At 41.5% G+C, this 19,821-nt stretch overlaps 1 protein-coding gene across 6 annotated transcripts in view; it reads left to right on the top strand.

The window, feature by feature from the left end:
- The window catches only part of TTC3 (tetratricopeptide repeat domain 3), a 132,393-nt gene that overhangs the window by 70,660 nt on the left and 41,912 nt on the right, over positions 1-19,821 (top strand). For all 6 annotated transcript variants that reach the window (XM_075542302.1, XM_075542304.1, XM_075542303.1 and 3 more), the window contains 6 exons: positions 562-663; positions 2,411-2,503; positions 3,152-3,216; positions 4,257-4,393; positions 5,768-6,085; positions 15,526-15,777. In XM_075542302.1, coding sequence (XP_075398417.1) covers positions 562-663; positions 2,411-2,503; positions 3,152-3,216; positions 4,257-4,393; positions 5,768-6,085; positions 15,526-15,777 — 967 coding nt within the window. The remainder of the gene's footprint in view (positions 1-561; positions 664-2,410; positions 2,504-3,151; positions 3,217-4,256; positions 4,394-5,767; positions 6,086-15,525; positions 15,778-19,821) is intronic.

Here is a 19,821-nt window from a genome sequence, read left to right as displayed (position 1 = left end):
CCATTCTTTGTCCTGAACTTCTTTTGCTTCTCAAGAATAAAAACCTTATTCATCCCAGAAGATAGTACCTGGGTTTGCTCCAATGAAATCATACTGATAAACATTTGGTCCGTTGTACAGAAGAGTACAGTTGTTAGCTGTGGAAATCCAGATGCCAGCCAAGCTCTATCTGTGCCCCAGACACTAGGGACATAGACTTTCTGGGTCCCAGCAGAATTGTACTCCTTTAGGAGGAGTTGTAGTGGAGCCCTGGTAGTATACTGGTTACACATTGAACTGTGATCCTCAAGGTTGGCAGTTCAAAACCACCAGTAGTTCCAAGGTAGAAAGAGGAAACTTTCTACTCCCTTAAAGAGTTACAGTCTCAGAAACTCACAGGGGAAGTTCCACCCTGTCCTATTGGGCCTCTATGAGTCAGCATCGACTCTAGCAGGGAGATGAGGATGAGAGGTAGTGTCTTGTTAGGCAGCCTGGTGAAGGCAAGCAGTTGGTGGTGGTGTGTGTGTGTGTGTGTGTGTATACAGCTTTAAAGTCTGAACATCAAATATTTTAATATCCCAGGGCTATGTACGAGTCCTCTGTAGCGAGATCTGTAAACTTGAATTTCATACTAACTGTTGGAAGAGATTAAAAGCATTATGCTACGATGATAAACAGGACAAGGTAAGACATAGTGTCCTCTCTTGTTTGTTACATGTTAATTCCTCCCCTTCTCCCTCCAACCCCCCACCCCTATCTTAAGAATCTTCAGAAAAAAGTATAAGGGGTTGTTCTCAATTCCTTCCTGAGCATTGTGGACATATTTGGAAAGTTTTAAATGAAAACTTAGTAGTAAAGTAGAAAATATATTTTCATCTTTATTTCATATGATAAAGGTCGTAACCATAGAGTCATTTAATATATTGTTTACTGTGTAATCAGCCATTTTTAATAGTATGTTACCAGAAATGTAAAAATTTGATTTTTAAAATACAGATCTTATACACTGCCAATTTGAGTGTATCAGAGATCGTTTTGTTTAATCTCTTTAGAGTTTTCATATAGAATGAGAGTCTTGAAATTGTGTGGTAATCTGAGCTAAGAAATCAGCTAAAATTTTGTACTGCTATACTTCTCATCAGGGTTTCTCTTAGCAAGATAGTGGTGTTCACCATTGGCTACTTTGAGAGATGGCACAGCCTTTTAATCTGATGTGCATTCCTAGCATTGTCTCTTTTCTTTCTTAGCTATCTGTAGACTGTGGTGTAGGGAAAGAGGGTGGTTTGTTGTTTTGCTTTCTGAGACTGCAGAGGTGCATCTAGACCAGTGTGCCTTTTGGAGTGAGAAGGAAGGCAGTTGTGCTAGACAACGGCTCCCAATAGGAATGATTCAAGCTTGGTAGAAATATTTTAATGTTTTCATATTGTTACCTGAAGATTCAATGTGACCAAATTACTGTTGGCATTGAGTCACTCACTGTGGGTGTGTCTTTGTCTTACCTGTGGTGAATTCCTGTAGTGCTGTGTTTCCCAAATGGACAATACTGCTCCCGGGGACACTGCAAAAGCAGATACGGAATTTATGCTTTTTCTTGGATTGTAAGCTGTAGTACAATTTTTTTTCATTGCCAAGAGGGCACTGGGTAAAATCGTTTTCTGAAAAGGGGGCGATAGTCCAAATAACTTTGGGAACCTATCCCCTAGAGTAGTGGTTTTCAACCTGAGTCATGACCCCTTTGGGGGTCAAACGATCCTTTCACAGGGGTCCTCCAGTTCATAACAGTAGCAAAACTTCAGTTTCGAAGTAGCAACAAAAATAATTTTATGGTTTGGGGGGGGGGGGTCACCACAGCATGAGGAATTGCTTAGGAAGGTCGAGAACCCCTGCCCCAGAGGATCACAGTTCCTTTAGTAGTGTAGTCCGTGGTTTCGATTCCCGTTGTACCTGAATCAGATTTTGGTAGTGAAGTATACAGAGCCCAAATACCTTTGTGGTTTATACTCAGCAAAGTTCATTTCTTGCTTTCATTAACCTGCCCTACAGTTTTACAGATGCTGGCTGCGTTGAGGTTATTGCCACTCTGCTGTCTTCTTTGTTTCTAAATCGGGGTTGAAGAGTGGCCTCTATCTGGATGTGTGCTTGCGGCAGACAGAAAGGGCAGTGACCAGTCCATGCAGTGCTTCCTAACGCTTTCGCTAGCACAGTGTACAGTCTGAGCCAAAGCGAGCCAGCAGGCCTGCCCTGTGCTGGAAAGTATACTCCTCCTGCAGGGAGGCTCTGCCAGTTGTGTGGCGCTCAGCAGGGAGTGCTACCGGCTCCCTGAAGCAGGTTTCAGACCCTGTTCTGCCTCTTCCTGACGGTTAAAGTGCTGTACATGTGTAAAATTTTCCCCGCCAAAGACATATACTATTCTTTTTTAAAAACCATTTAGGACTTTCTAAATGCAAGTTGTCTGACGCCTGACTGCCATGGAGTCATTTATAAGATCACTGTGTACAACAGCAAAGGTGGTATGAAATGTGAAGTAAGTATCTCCTGGGGGAACACGGCATCATTACCTTGCCAACCAAAATGTCATTCAAAACATGCTGTAAGGTGGTGGACCGTGTGTGCTTTCGGTCTTGTCCGTTTCCAGAAACAAGAAAATCACAAATTTAAGAAAATGTGAGAAATCCTGGGATGTAAGAAGGAATGCTTTGCTCAAACGAAGCTCTCCCACCTCTTCGTTTCCTAAGAGGAAGAGGGTTTTTGTTTTGTTTCACTCTTTTATTGAGAACTTTGTTTTCCTTCTCACTGTAAACTGTTGGGCATATAGTGGGGTGTGGCTTCTCAGGGAGCGGGAAGTGCGTCATGAGGGATTACTTTTATTATCCGTGTCTGGCAGGAGCGGGTCATTGTATGATCCCTGTATCTGCTCTTCTGCTTCTTCTGAATTGTTTTGGCTATTTATTTACTTTGCTCCTTCCTGAAATGTGTCTGCTCTCTTATTCTTTTCTGTAAATTGTTTTGCTAACGCTTCCTGGGTTCTTTTGTCTGGGACAGAATGTCACCATCCCCGTTCTCGCTCGAATTGAACATGGTGTGCGCTTCTGAAATACTTGTTACTTGTGATTTTGTGCTTTATGTCACGGGAGTATGAGACAAATTTTGGATGTCTTTGTTTTATTTAAAGTTTGAACACAAGGTCATAAAAGAAAAGTTACCTCCAAGACCTATTCTGAAACAGAAATGTACTAGGTAAGATTTTTTAACCATCAGTTTAATGATGTCTCTTAACAATTTACTTCATTAAATGTAGCTTTCTAAATTACGCTGCTTTTAAAATTGGCTTTGCATACCTGTATTCAAAAAAGTGCTGTTTAGATAACTTTTGTGGATATTTATAAATAACCTGGGACTGCTAACTGCCTCGAAACTTGAATTGGCAGCATTATTTGGTGGTCGGCTTTGTAAGTAAAATATGTGACATTTGATGCTGTGAAGTTACATGTTTGATGAATAAATTTGGCAGTTAGTTATATATTAAAAGTTATATACTTAGCTCTCAGTTGTTTAAACTTTAATTCCAAAAGCATGCTTCTTCTCTATCTCTCTTAAGACATTTGAATCAATGGTTGTTTCTTACTTTTGAAATGCTTGGTGTACTGTGACAGTCTAAACTATTCTTTGTATATTCTTGTTCAAATCAAATAATTCCAATTCTTTTTTCTTTTCTTTTTTTGGTCCTGCTTTTGTTCTTGTATTTGTTTGTTTGTTTTTTAAGAAGAGAATTCGTCTTCTTTTTTATTTTTATTATTTGTGACCAAGAGAAAGCAAAAGAAAAGATGAACAGAATTATTTGTTGGCGAACTTCTACTAAATCAGATCAATCAAAATCTGATGTAGTAGGACATTACTGGGATATGAAAATATAATTCACTGTAAGAGTGTTCTTTGAGAGGAGCATTTACTAGATGAATCAACTTTCAGAAAAATTGTACTATTCCTGTTTTCATTAGGCAATCACTTAAACATGGAATTAACATCTGTACAACCTAGTTAGCAGTCACTTGATGACCGGGGTTCTTGTTGTCATAAAACAAGGGCCCTTTTCTTTATCTGAGTTGACCAAGTATGTCAATAGCTGTTGGTACCGAGCAGAAGATACAGGCGAAGTTGTCGAGTCAAATGGAAAACTTATAACCTATTGCTTGGAGAATGGTTTATACCATTGGCAAAGAATACTCTATTGAGCTTATAACAAAGATGACTTATCCCTAATCATAACTATTTAACAGCCTAGTGAACCTAAAAGAGAGAGAAGAGAAAAAACTGAACAGAAAACTCCAGAAAGAAGAAGCAAAGCAACTAGCAAAGCAAAGAATGGAGGAGTACTTAAGAGAGAGCAACCCGCCCCCCAAAGAAGAGAAGAAAGGTACGCGGGAGTAGGAAGGCGCTCTGCAAAGAGTGCTCTTGGTTAAAAATGTAAATACTCACATAAATATGAGCATGTCTTAATGGGCCTTATATTACTTGAAAATGAATTAAAATTTTAATTTCTAGTGTGGAGTTTCAGTGCTCTCTTTGTGCTCTATTACTTCCCAGTGGTGAGAGACTTAATAGTATGAGCACTAGTTTTAGAAGCAGTTCTCTGGGGTTCAAAATGTCGCCCTGCCACGAATGGTACGCACACTCTGGCCCCTGATTCTTTATCTCTGGCACGAAGGTGGGAATAATAGTAGTCAATCTGCTCATGAAGTGCTTGCAGAGCTGTATGAATCCTGTTAATGGGAGTAAGTTTCAGATTGTTAAATGGGAGATTGTTTGGAATCACACTCTTGCAAGTAATTGTTTTCAAATAGAAAAGCAGTTTGTAAAAGGTTCCATAAGGTAACTCAGTCCAGCACTCTGATATAAGTTCCTCTCGCCGTCGTTCGCTGATCCACATGTGAAACTCTGTTGTTAATTTCACTTTTTTCTATGTCCATAGTGGGGTGTGTGTGTGTGTGTGTGTGTGTGTGAGAGAGAGAGAGAGAGAGAGAGAGATTTTCAATCATGAGTTGAAGTTTTCCTTATTTTCTACTGTGACTGTTAGTTGTTCAAAATGAAGTATTTTACCACTTGCTGTCTGTAGTTTTCATCTGGTCCCGTGGTTCTCAACCTGTGGGTCGTGACCCTTTTGGGGGTTGAATGACCCTGTCACCGGGGTCTCCCGATTCATAACAGTAGCAAAATGACAGTGATGAAGTAGCAACGAAAATAACGATGGTTGGGGGTCACCACCACATGAGGAACTGTATGAGAGGGTCGCGGCCTGAGGAAGGTTGAGAACCGCTGTGGTGGTCCATTAATGTTTCACAAACCAGTCAAAATGATCTTTACATTTGGATCATTTTTTTAAATTAATGTTTTCTTTTTATTTTTCATGCTTAGTGACCAAACATTTATCGACGCTAAGGTTTCAATAATGGATGAGGCTGGGTTAGGATTGTCGGGGGAAGTGGCCTTATGGCGACCTTACCTTAGGGCATTAATAGGCTTTGACATGTTCTACGATCAGTACAGAGTGATGGGCAGAAGGTTGGGCTTAACGTGCACTTTCACATAAAAAAAATACCTTTCTCAAAGGAATTTTAAGTTTCAGATTGCTCATTTTATAATTCTGGGAGACACTGTAACGAACAGTAGAACTGAGTCGTCTCTCTTATGTTATTGTGGAATGGCACAGTATGCTTACCTTTATCGCTTCACTTGTTGCTCCTCTTTTTCCCTGCCTCTGACCGCTGTCGTTTATCACTTGGTACTGTAGAGGAGATCCAGGCTTACCAGTACCTTGATGACCGGATTCTACAGTGCCTCTTTCAGTACTCGCAGAAGATCAAAGACGGGGTGCTCAATATCTCTGTGCTTATGAAGGAACTGCTTTCTTGGAAGGTCTTAACCCCAGACGACTACACCGCGTGTTTTTCCAGCAGAAATTTTCTAAATGATGCAGTGGACTTTATCATTCAGCTTTTGATTGACAAAAATAACCGCGTGAAGACAAGAATATTCCTCCATGTACTGAGCGAGCATAAGGAAATAGATCCTCAAGTTGCCTCCTGGATCGAGAAACTCAACGGCTTTGGTAGGTCACTTTGTCCTGGAGAAGGGTCCTTAGCAGAATCGATGACTAAAGCCTTTGGGTCCGCTGGCATCTCCCTGTGCTGAAAATCTCCTGGGTACCCATAGCTCCCACGCCTCCACTCACAGGAGGTTTGGGAATCCATCTAGAGTGGCCTCACAGGAAAGGCCTGACCCTCCACTCCCAGAGCGTCACCACGAGCTACAGAAAAGCCTGTGGGCACAGTCCTGCACTGGCACACAAGAGGCCACCGTGGGGAGCTGGACTCACTCAAGTGGCAATGGGGGAGAGGGGATGGGTACTGTCATTTATGATTTTTAAACTGTAATACAGTTAAAATAGTATATCTCCCCACCCACAATTCTTAGATTATATGATACAGAGGCTACAATATACTTTTTCCAAAATGGCAAACACAAGAAAGTTCAGCCGGCAATAGATCCGAAGTAACAATATGTTACGCTAAATTCTATGTAGCTGTGTAAGTTACGAATATTTTAGGCATCAAACCAGAAAAGCTATGCTGTCGTGCAGTTGCTTTTGACTCGTAGCCACCCTATAGGGCAGAGTGACTCACAGCGGTCCTATACTAAGACACCAGTCGAGGTGTCTCCTTGGATTTCCAAGGCTGTCGTCTTCACACAAGCAGACTGCCCCCATCTTCCTCCTGCAGAGGGGCGGGTGGGGGCAAAGCGCTGGTCTTTCGGTTAATAGCTGAGCATGTAACAACTATGTCACTGAGACTCTTTATGAAATGCAAGTAGTTCCAATCTTTGGGATTTGAGTCCCTTCTCATCGTCAGTCTGTACAGTACAGTCACGTCAGGTAGAGATTTAGCTTGAGAAAGGTCACTTTACATGCTCAACAAGGCAAAGAGAGCACAAAAGCATTAACATGAGGGCAAAGCCAGTCTCAGTGGGTGTGGTCTGCCGGCCTTCCCCACGCAGCACATGTTCTCAGGTGAGCCATTGACAGGTGCAATTGCGTCAGTTCCAGCTCTTGGTGACCTTGAGTTAGAGAGCACTGCTCCACAGCGTTTTCTTGGCGGTAATCTGAGTGGAGGTAGATTGCCATACCTGTGTTCTGTACTACTGCTCAGTGGTTCGATCCCTCGACCTTCAGATAAGTAATCAAGCACAAACTGACGATACTACCCAAGGATCTGATGTGAGCTTTACATGAGAGATAGGAATGTTAGCATTTCTTTATCAATTGTTTCCTGAAACCTCCATTGTGGTTTGGGGGTTTCTTACATGTCTGAGGATTTTCTGTGGTGGCTGAATCTGGTGTTTTAAGATCCTAATTTTCATGCACCATGACAATTGAAAGTTGATGATTTCAAGTGCAAGCTAACAATTTTTGATCTGGAAGAAACAGCAGCACAAGATAAGTTTGACTCTGAGCTGTCTCGTCTCTTGTTCGCTTGCTGACTTTCACACCAAGACCCATGTAAGAGCGTGCTGCTGGGCTCGAGGCCTGCTGGTGTGATTGCGTAGCCCTGATGGGCGTGAGTTTTGAGTTAGGGGTAGCGGTTCCCCATCCCTCATTCAGCAGTAGTATCTGAAGTGGTAGCTATCTCCTTTCTTGCTTTGGAGAAGCAGGGTAGTGACGTCTTGATTTTTCATAGTAAGGAACCGTTAATGGCCTGGCTTTTTTCTTTTGTTTTTCTGGTGAGCACTCATTTTAATACCGATTTTTAAAAACAGTTTTATTGGCACATAATCTACATATCGTAAAACCCAATAGTTCATTCACATCAAGAAGTGCTGTATAATCATCACCAGAACTTTTTTTTTCTCCAACAGTTTTATTGACACTTCATCCACATAGCATGCAATCCAATAGTTCAGTAATATCAAAAAGAGTTGTACTACATGCATGACCACAAGCAATTCTAGGACATTTCCTTTTTCCTTGTCCTCATTCTTATTTGTGTAATTATTTTTTTTCTAATTATGGCAAAAATATACAAAACATTATCCAATTCAACAACTTCTACATGTATAATTCAGTACCGTTGATTATACTCCTCTTGTTATACAACCGTTGTTGATATCATTTCCCAAAATATTCCACCACCATTAACATAAAACCATTGGTCAAGTCTGGCTTATTTTATTTTAGTAGTTTTCTTGAAATAAAATTCACATATCATACTTACACTTCCATAGTTAAATCATATTTAAAAATAGTTGTATATACATCATCTCTGTCAGTTCTAGTGCTCCCTCCCTACTCCTGCATTCATTGTTTGCTTCCCAGTTCCCTTCACCACCACCCCCCTGCCACTGTCCCCAATAAATCATTGCATCAACTATTGTCTCTAAGCATCCATTCCTTCTGTGCTTCATAAACTGGGAAACCTTAACAGAAACAACAACAAATGAAACAATAAAATAATTAAAATAAAGAGTAATAACAGACCACTAACAATATTTAAAAAGCCAGTGAAGAAATTTCTTTCATGGAACAAGAGAGAAATATTAGAGCTCAGAACACATTTAGGTTGGGTCAAGAGGGAGGTCAAATGACCAAGTATCATATCATGGTTCGATCCACTGTAATCAAGTTTACAATGATCTCTGAGAATGAAGCTGTTCTAGTCCATTGCCTGTGGCTAGTGGGGATCTGCCAGAGAGAGGCTTAATCTGACTCAATGGTCTGCAGATGGAATTTGGACTTCCACTGTCCTCTGTAGCCTTCTACAAATTGGGTGTTCACAATTTAAGCTCTGGTACTTTTCCCTTCACCATAATTATATTTTGTTGTTTTCATCTTTGGATCACACAAGCTGGTGTGCTTCTTCCATGTGGACTGAGTTTACACGTCACTTACATGGCTGCTTGTTTGAATACAAGCCCTTAAGACCCCAGACTCTATTCCAATTGATACTCGGGCACCATCTGCTTTCTTCACCACACTTTGCTAGACCACCCTATCTCCAGTGATCTCTCCATGAAGGTGAGTATTGAGCAGCATCATGTTATATGAACTAACCATTCGTGGATTGGGGCTAGAATTAAATGGGAGCTCCAGGATCCATCTGCTTGTCCTCCTCTGGCAAAATGAACAAAACAACCCAACAAAAACATCGTCAGTCATCCCGCTGGGGTTTATAACATCAATATTTTATCCACTGGCATAGAAATTACTGTTGATTTGAGGTGTTTATATGAGAATAGTCCAACTGTAAACTGAAACCAATGAATAACTTGTACAGATTGATTTCTTAATTGATAGAACTCTGTTTGCATGGGGGTTGGTGCTGGGGGTAAATTACCATTTCTTGCAAGAGCAGATCTTGCCTGTAAGATTAATATCTGTCATATTAATGCAAGTAGAGCATTGAGATACTAAATATATGGTGGTCCTGGGTACCCTTTCATTGGACACCCACTAAGCCAGGGGTCCCATCCAATGTCTTAACAACAGTCATTTCCACAGTCATGGGATGGCCATCCTTTGCTTCCTATCTCATCCGGGATTTTCAGTCCTAAGTCCAAGGGTACAAGTAGTTTTGAGGTAGGGCCCAGTTCATTAAGTCCAACTTCCATGCCAAGTTTTTCTGGCCCTTTGGGGATACCATGTTCCCTGTAAGGCCAGGATCTTAGGTCACCCTAGTGCTTCGTCCATGGCTTGGTTCACTGAGGGTTGGGTGTCTACTCAGGGCCATAGAACCAGGTTATTCTCCCCTTAGGTTCCCTAAAATTATTGTTTATCTTTCCTTCCTGCTGTGAGGTTGCTCCTCCCCATTTACCCACCACACCCAACAACAGAAATCTCAGTGTCTCCCCTGAAGTCTAGATGCTCCCCTCCCTGGTCTTCACTTGATTTTCCAGTCAGATTCTCTTATTCCTGTGGAAGGCCTGTTGATTTGTCAGCTCATTGTCTCAATGTTGTGTAACATCAAATGGATGCTCTTTTCCCTTTCCCCTCTTCCTGAAGCAGTGACTCCAGCCAGTTTGAGGTCTCATCTTTCGAGGTGGTTCTTAAGAAGTTCACACAAAGGGGATGATGTATGGTTCATGGCCAGTAGGCAGACATTCTACCCCTTTGTTTGGGAATTGGTCTCTAGGATTTGTTGAATTGGGTATTTTTCTTATATTACTAGACTCACAAATTCTTTGTCCTTTTGTGATCGACTGACTTCACTCAACATAGTGGTTTCCAGGTCCTTCCGTGTCATGCAGTGTTTCATGCTTTCATCACTGCTTTTAGGAAGGCATAGTATTCCATTGTGTGTGTATACTGTCATCTCTATGACCATGCTTACACTGGTGGGCATTTGGGCTGCTTACTGTGCCGCTATGAACATTGGAGAGCATATATCCACACATAGGATATCTCATTTCTTTAGGATATATGCCAATAGTGGTATTGCTGGGTCATTTGTGATTTCAATTAACAGTTGCTTTAAATATCACCGCCTTAGAAGTCACCTATAGTGTATACTGGTTCTATATTCCCCACAGCCTCTCCAGCATTTGTTGTTTTCTGGTTTTTTGAATTGGGCTAGCATTGTGTGTATAAGGTAGTATTTTATTGTGGTTTTAATTTGCAGCTTCCAGATGGTGTTTGCTTTGTATATTTTTTCTTTCTACTTTGATTCTTATGATTTTTTTAACTTGTCTTATTTTATGTTCTTTCCTTGTTCCAGTTCTTGAAGGTGTTGTATTATTTCTCCTCTTTATTTTTTATTTCTCCTCTTTTTGCAAGTGTGTATTGATTGTTATAAATTGGCCTCTGATTCCTGCTTTTGCTGTTTCCCAAAGGTTTTGTGAATGTGTAATCGTTCTCCTTTGTCTCAAGGGCTTTTTTATTCCTCCTTTATTTGATTTTTCACCCAATCACTTTTTTAGTATTATGTTGTTCAATCTCAATGTGTTTGTCTTTACGTTTATTCATTTTACTGTTGATTCCCAAATTTATAGCACTGTGGTCTGAGAAGATAGATTGTAGAATCTTTTTTTAATTTGTTGAAGCATGCTTTGTGGCCTAGTATATGATCTACTCTTGGGAATGTTTCATGTGTGTTGGAGAAGAATATATACTGTGCTTTTGTTGTACGGAGCATTCTGTATATGTTTATAAGGTTGATTTTGTTGGTTGTGTTTTCTTGTGTGTCTTTACTGAGTTTTTCTTTTCTCCCCCTCCCCCTTTATTGAGTTTTTCCTTGCTGTTCTGTCTTTCCCTGAGAGTGATGCCTTGAAGTCCCTTGTTGTTATTGTCGAGATGTCTATATTCTTTTTCAGTTCTGTAAGGGTTTGCTTGATGTATTCCAAGGGTCTTTCATTGAGTGCTTATGTTTATTATAGTTATGTCTTCTTTGGCTATTGTTCCCTTGATCATATGTAGTGCCCATTCTTGACTCTTATTGTTTGCCATGAAGGCTATTTTCTCAGAGATTTACATTGATTTCTTTTGGTTGCAGTTTTCTTGATATACTTTTGTCCAGCCTCTGATTTTTAGCCTGTTCCTGTCTGTGTTTGTGACGTGTATATCTGGTAGGCGGCATATTTATGGATGTTGTTTTCTTGTCCATTCTTCTACTCTCCTCTTTAATGGTACATGTAGTCCAGGCATCCTCAAACTACTGCCTGTGGGCCACATGTGGCCCGCCAAGGACATTTATCCTTCCCGCCAGGCGTTTTGCCCTGTTTGTTTGTTTTTTACTTAAAATTAAGATATGTGCAGAATGCATAGGAATTTGTTCATATTTTTTTTAAACTAGAGTCTGGCCCTCCAACGGGTCTGAGGAACAGTGAACTGACCCTCTGTTTAAAAAAATTGATGAGCCCTTATTTAGTCCATTAAAATTCAGTGAGATTATTGATCTGTGTGTATTTATTATTGTCACTTTACTTTATGTTTGTGCATTTTATGTGTGTATGGATTATGTTTAGTTTCTTTGTATTCTTCCTGTATTCATTGCTTTGAATGTCTATGTGTGTCAGTTTTTATGAGAAATTGTTTTGTATGTTGGTTTCAGGTTTGTGTGTTGTTAATTTGAGGCCATAGTACTTCATTGAGTAATTTTTGAAATTGTGGTCTTGTTTTTGTAAATTCTTATAATTTCTCCTTGTCTTTGAATACTTTAATTTTCCATCATATTTGAATGATATTTTTGCTGGGTACAAAGTTCTAGGTTGACAGTTTTGTTTTCCCTCCAGGACTATGTGCTACTACACGGTTTCTGCTGAGAAACCTAAAGTTATTTTAATTGTTGACCCCTTGTGTATACTTGTTGTTTATTTCTCATGGTGTTCTTAGAATTTTTCCTTGTCATTGATGTTAGGCATCTTGACTACAATATCCTGGGGAGTTTTCCTTTTGGGATCTCTCCTGATTGGGATTTTTTTCCCCTGCATCATTTTCTTCCTTTAGCCATTGAAGAAAGTTTTCTTTACTTTTTAAAACATTTTACTGGGGACTTTTATAGCTCTTCTCACAATCCATCCATCCATTGTGTTACGTATATTTGTACATATGTTGCCATCTCCTTTTCAAAACATTTTCCTTCTACTTGAGCCCTTGGTATCCCCTCCCTCCTCCACCCTCCCTCTCATCTAAACCCTTGATAATTTATAAATTATTATTATTTTTTCATGTCTTACACTGTCTGATGTTTCCCTTCACCCACTTTTTTGTTATCCATCCCCCAGGGAAGGGGTTATATGTAGATTCTTGTGATCTGTTCCCCCTTTGTCCCCCACCTCCCCCTTACCTTCCTAGTATCTCTACTCTCATTATTGGTCCTGAAGGGCTTATCTGTCCTGGATTCCCTGTGTTTCAAGCTCTTGTCGATACCAGTGTACATCCCCTGGTCTAGCCAGATTTGTAAGGTAGAATTGAGATCATGATAGTGGTGGGCAGGAAGTATTAAAGAACTATATGAAAGTTGTTATGTTTCATTGGTGCTATACTGCACCCTGACTGGCTCATCTCCTCCAAGAGACCCTTCTGTAAGGGGATGTCCAGTTGCCTACAGATGAGCTTTGGGTCCTCACTCTGCACTCTCCCTCATTCACAGTGATATGATTTTTTTTCTTTGATGCCTGATACCTGATCCTTTTGACACCCTGTGATCACACAGGCTGCTGTGCTTCTTTTATGTGGGATTGGTTGCTTCTCAGCTAGATGGCCGCTTGCTTACCTTCAAGTCTTTAAGACCTCTTTTGATAGCCAGGCGCCAACACCTTTCTTCACCACATTTACTTATGCACCTACTTTGTCTTCCTTGATCATGTTGGGAAGGTGAGCATCATGGAATGCCTGTTTAATAGAACAAAGTAACAGCCCCAGTCTTAAGGCACCCAAAAAGCACAGGCTTTTTTTTTAAACTTATTTTGTTAATAGACAACACACACATGGCCCATTAGCAAGGTATTAGCATAGCAATACAAACAGAAACTGCAGAGGTTGGGGGTCGGGGTGGAGTATTGCAAAGCACAGGCAGGGAGATTGGGCCTGAGATAAAGTTAAAACCCCCAGGGTTCAGAAGCCAGTCCAAGCTGACATACTAGGAGGACCTAGCAATTCACCAGCCATCCCATGACACCAGCCCCTGGTCAGCCCCACAACAGGCTCAGACAAACATCCTGCCCTCTGGGTAGGATATTGCTTCATTCCTCCCTGCTGGACCACCTAGGTTGGTGCATGTTATATACCCCACTCCCCTTCTCCAACATGGTCACCTCCATAATCCAGAAGAACAAACCCCATCTGCTCTGACCTGATCCACTAGAGGTCTGTTACTCTAAGATAATTATAAGAATACAGGACTCTCAGCCATACCAGACACCAGAAGCATTCCCTTGGTCTTAACCTCAACCCTACGTGACATCCTGAACGATTACAAGGTAGTAAAACAACATACTATCAGACACTGTCCTCAGCTGCTCAAAAGACCACTGCTCTACACAGTCCTGATTTCCCCCCAGGACAAGGTCTAGACCCTAGCTGTCCTTTGTTAATGTTGTGTTTGGTCTGTGTTGTATTATTCCTATAATCTCCCCCTTTTAAAACAAAGTTGTGCACTATCCTTATAATGCATCCTTAATCTGGACTTCCCTATCTGTTGGTATAAGTAACAACAGAAAAGAATTATTTTACTTTTTTTATTTCAGTTTAATTTGTTTTCTAATCTCTCTGGTGATCAGAACCCAGTGCTACCAGATGCCCTGGTGTCTGTCTCCCCCAGCACTCTTTTCTGCTGGGCTATATAACTCACTGCATTGGCCACACAGAACTTTCAGATAGTGTGAATAAACTAGGCCCTGGTGGTGTAGTTGGTTACTTATTGGGCTGCTAACAGCAAGGTAAGCAGTTAGAAATTGGCAATGATTCTGTGCAACAAACTTGAGGCTTTTGATTCCTGGAAAGATTTACAGTCTCAGAAAGTCACAGAGGTAGTTGGACTGTATCCTACAGGGTCATTGTGAGTTGGAATTGACTCGATGGCAGTAAGTTTAGTTTATGTGGACTTTAACAGCTTACAATTCAGGTGAGAAATGCTCAGCATACACTTGTTCAGTTAGGATGTGTTACAAAGCCCTTTTAGGGCTGCCATAAGTCTCAGCCTGAGTTCACCCAGCTCTGCAATATGGGTCAGCAAAACCATATCACCCAATTAGTTGCTTAGAAGCACCCATTCCACACGACAGCTTGCTCCCCCAAAGCACTCAGGTTTACTTGTTCTGTGGGCTGGGCAGTCCACCACTCTGTGTCATGCTCTGGCTCCTATCTGCTGTTATTGCTCCTCTGCCATTCCCTTTGGGTCAAAGTTGCTTCCTGGATCAAGAAGTCCTAGATCTTGGCTTTTCTCTCCTGCTCGTAGAGAGACACTTCCCTCCCTTTCCTCCTTCTGAGGTGTGGTTCATCTTATTTCCAGTAGGATGGTACTCAAGTTAACTCTGTTAATAATCATTTACAATGGAATCCTGTTGGTATACTCCCCACCTTCTCTTATCCAGACCCATCAGGAAAGGGGAGTTTGGTGGGAGTTACAGAGACTATGGCTAGAAATAATTCACTGCCCTGTACCTGCCAATTTGCTTTAAGATTGTAGCCATTAAAAGCCTGTGGAACCATTCTACTCTGCAACACACAGGGCAGCCGTGATTCAGTATCGACTCAATGACAACTGACAACCACAGTATTAAAAGAATTTAATGCATTACTCTCATCTGATAAAACTATAATAAAGATAACTACAGTGATTGCCTTATTCAACTCATAGGTAAGATTCCCCTGTATGTAGCATATCAGTGTTAGTATCTATAAAATATGTAACACCTTGGACTGGTTTGTTCCGAGTATTTAAATGTTTTCCCTGAAAATGAAAGCCAAACTACAATGGAACTGCTTTCGAAGGTTGTGATGCTGAATGTGATTGCACAGTAAATCATCTTTCTCGTCTGATTTGGACTTGGTTTTTACTACAGGCTATACTGCTGTGGGACACTTTTTCTCTCGGTACGGGGAGCTGCTGAAGAACCTAAATTTTACCTTCGTGAGCATCCTCTGGAATGAGAAGTATGCTTCAGTTCTGGGCTCCCTAGAAGGAAAGACCTTTGAGTATTTCTGTGAGCCCACATCTCTAAAAGAAGCACGCTGCCTGATCTGGCTGCTGGAAGACCACAGGGATAAGTTCCCAGCACTGCACAGCGCTCTAGACGAATTCTTTGATATCCTGGGTATGTAGACCCAAGTATATGTGTGTGTGTGCATATATATATATATATATATATATATATATATATATATATATATATATATATATTATCCTTAGGAAAAAGCTTTTGAAGGGCCTAGCTTATTTTAATACTTAAGGAAAATAGTAACGAATTATTCATGTACACCTTGGTCTCTTTGGAGGAAGTTGTTGATTGGGAATGGTGGTTTTTTTTAACGTGAAGTTTGTTTTGTTTTACTGTGGAAGCTTTAAGTTCTGGAGAGATGTTCAGATAGATACATTACACTAGCTGTACACCACACAGTTCCCATCTTAATTATTTTCACGGAGTCACCGCCAAAATGCATGGCCTTTATCAGCAAGCTGTGTGGCTTTTAGCATTCACCAATCAGTGGAATGCAGGCAGGAGGTGATGTTTGCAGCATCTGGAGCAGATCTTGCATCTCTTTTAGTAGGAATACGAAGGAGCTAGGAGTCAGGAGAAGTAGGCTGTGGCTCAGCATCTTCCCTAATTCGACTCACTGAAGCTGTGTGTGTTGTCCTGTGCCTTCCAATTTCCGTGCTAGGGTTACAAGGAATTCAGACGAGCTTACAATCGTTCTTAGGGAGCTTGTGCTTTTAGAGAAGGCAGTAAGGCAAGTGCATAAGTAGCTGATTGTGACATGGTAGTAACCTGAGCAGGGAAAAGATAGAGCCCCCCACAGAAGGGGAGAGCTTTGCTGCAGGGCGGAGGATGAAACGGGCTGTAAACATTGAGTGGACTGGACAGGTGGGTGTTGAGGAGTAAAGAAGGCGAGTGAAAAGGAACTGTGGAGCACCTCTGAGTAACGGCATGGAGCCCAGTTTGGCAGAGAATTTTAAAGACTCAAAAAGCCGAACGCCTCTGCCATTGAGTTGATCCTGTCCCAACTATTTCTGAGATTTTTAACTCTTTACCGGGGCAGATAGACTGATCTTTCTCTTGAGGAGCAGCAGTGGTTTTGAACCGCCAACCTTGTCCTGTTCCATTGCTTACCCAGCAGCACCACCCCACCCGTCTCTTCATAAACACAATCCCCTCAAAAAACACAACTAAAAACCCTCTGCCATCAAGTCAATTCCAACTCTTATCAACCTGTGCATTACAGAGTAGCACTACTCCCTAGAGTTTTCATGGCTAACAAGCTAAATTCCTTAGCATCTCATTAAAATAAGAGGATTTTGACTAAATGATCTTTTGGCCTCAAAATTATAATAGTTGATTCTAAATTAATTTTGACTCCTTATACCTGGCACTTCATTCATAGTTTATGATAATCCATCCCCCTGCCCTTACTTATTATCGGGAGTTAGACTTACATTTCAGGCTCCTTGTTTAGATAAGGATGTTAATATGACCAGTCTTGTCCAAAAGTGTCACCCATTATAGACGCCACACGCAGCTTAAGGGACGGACTGTGACAAGCGTAGCGATGTTGTGGTTCTGAGGAAGGCGCACACTCAACTATGGACGACTTTGTTTTTCCAGGATGCTGCTTCATGACTGGAAGGTGACAAGGTGATAGCCTGACTTTATTGCCACCAGTTTGCGGCTGCTGGTAATAAAACGCTGTTCTGGGACTGAGCTAACAAAACTCAATGCATGCTTGTATCACCCAGCGGGGGAACTAGAAGGACAGAGTTTGCTCTGAGTGTGCATTCTGCCTGATACTTGTGCTCTGTACTTACGGCACACAGTCTATCTCTGCTCTTAGTGAGGGAATCGGACGCCACCCACCAATGACTGGCCCGCCCTGCAGGTTGTCCAGTCCAGTAGCATCCCCCTGAGCCCTCTCTCCCACGCTCTCCCTGCACCTTTTGCTTCTCTCATTTCAATGAAAGGAACACTATTTCATGACACATTGCGGGACCAACTGATTTTATAAATTGAGGTGTTCCATGATGTCCTCGGTGCTGTGATAATTGGGGGCCCGCCCTTCCTGGCTGACTGCTGGGTGCCCATCTCTGTTGACATTTCTTTGTCCCCGTCACAGGCCCCTTAAACACAGGATGGCTACACCCACTTATCAGAGGCCAATTTTTCCTAAATTTATCTCGGTGAATCTCTGTGTATCTGGCTTTCAATAGGAAACCCAGGAATTAATCTTGATTCCCCCTTTTCCCTGCCTCATTAATCTGTACCTGTCTAGTTTGCCAATGATCCTAATAAGCTGTTTTTTTATCTGCCCTTGCCTATCCCAGCTGCACATCAGGGATAGAACCTTAGTTATTTTTAAAAACTCTATTGAGCTATAATTAACATATCACACAATTCAGTAGCTCAATCATATCAAGAAAGGTAACCTAATCAAATTTGGAACCTTTCCTTCCTTCTTGTCCCCATTGGTGTTGACTCCCCATTTCCCTACCTCCCCTTGCGTGCCACCCGACAACCATTAATCCAGGAACCGTCTACATAATTCCACCTTTCCCAGTGTCTCTGTATAGCTCAACATACAAAACAATAGCAAACAACATGCAAGGACCCAGCAATAGTGTAGCACAGGTAAAGCCCTCATCTAAGAGAAAGCAGATAATACCACAATTTTAGAATAACTTCACTTTATTCCAGAGGAAGATTGAATTACAAGGCACTGCATTCCAGATTAAGTATACCTGCTAAATTCCACTTTTTAAAAGTGTTTTTTATCTGATATTTAGGGCTGTTGATATCCCTAGTCTATGTACATTGAGTATTCACTGGGGACTCTGCAAATGGATTTGGAGTTATCACTATCAAATGTAGCTTTCTACAGACCATGTGTTTAGAATTTAGGCACTGGTTTTGTTCCCTCTCCAAGGTTGGATCTTATCATTCTCAATGCTTGGATCACATAGGCTGGTGTGGTTCTTTTGTGTGGACTTAGCTGACTCCTCACTTAGATGGCTGCTTGTTTTGAGACAAGCCTGTAAGACCCCCAGTACTATTTCTCATGCTAGCCCAGCACCATCTAATTTCCTCACCAGACTTTGCTCGGCACCCCATGACTTCATTGATCTCACGAGGATGAGTACCAGGCAGGGTCATGTCATTGGAACTAATTATGCTTATATTGAGGCTATCCATTCAGATAACTATTGTTTCTGTAAGTCTCTGGTTCTCTTCTGGAGACATCACTGTCATTTTATTGTAGCACCTCAGCAATCTTCCTGGTATATGGGCTTAAGGCACCTCTACTGATAGTAATGTTATTTTAGTCCATGGTAAAGCAAAGTGGAGCAAAAGACTTTATACAGGTGTTGAACTACTTATCGGACTCCAATACATGATGTGTTAACGTGTACATTTTCAAAATAGAGGCAACCGGACCCTAGTCACGCATGTGCGGATTGGAGACAGGGCAGTACTTTTAGTACTGCTCCTTTAAGAGCACAGAACTGTGCTTGCACACTCACATAAAGGCAGAGAGAGCATGGAAACAGCAACGATAGATTGGTCCCTGGTCGACATCCATTGGTCACTTTCAGAGAAACAGGTCCAAATTCACCCAAAGTCCAACGACCACCAATTACATAATCTTGGGATAGAGATTGTCTGCTTCTTCCACCAGGGTTGGATAGAACCTAATTTATCTCCATGGTTAGACTATTGCAGTTGCCCTCAGATGGTTGCCAGGCCTTTAGACCTTCCCCCTCCAAATCTTTCTCCTCTATTGCAACTATAAGTTGTTTCTGTAGACCATCTGTCAGATCCTCTAACTACTCTGTTGGGGAAATAGCTGCTTAGTTTTGCCTACACAGTGAATTCACATATCTCTCCAGGTTCACTGTCACTCTTTCCCATCTGCCCTTTAGGTTACACACTACCTCTTCCTGCCTTTGCTCATGCAGTTCCTTCAGACCCAGCCCCCTCCTTTGCCTGCTCATTTCAGGTTGAACAAATGTTCTCACCCACCCAGAGTCTTCCCGGATTCCTTCTTGGAATTCCTTCCCCTTGGAAACTATTGCTCCATCTTCTTTTCCACCGTTTTTCTACCTTGGCATGTACAACACTCAGGGTTGTAATTGTTCGCATGGTTATCTTCAG

This window comes from Tenrec ecaudatus, chromosome 2 (genome assembly GCF_050624435.1).
Source record: "Tenrec ecaudatus isolate mTenEca1 chromosome 2, mTenEca1.hap1, whole genome shotgun sequence".
NCBI classification, from domain to species: Eukaryota; Metazoa; Chordata; class Mammalia; order Afrosoricida; family Tenrecidae; genus Tenrec; species Tenrec ecaudatus.
This window is presented reverse-complemented; position numbering and strand designations above follow the sequence as displayed.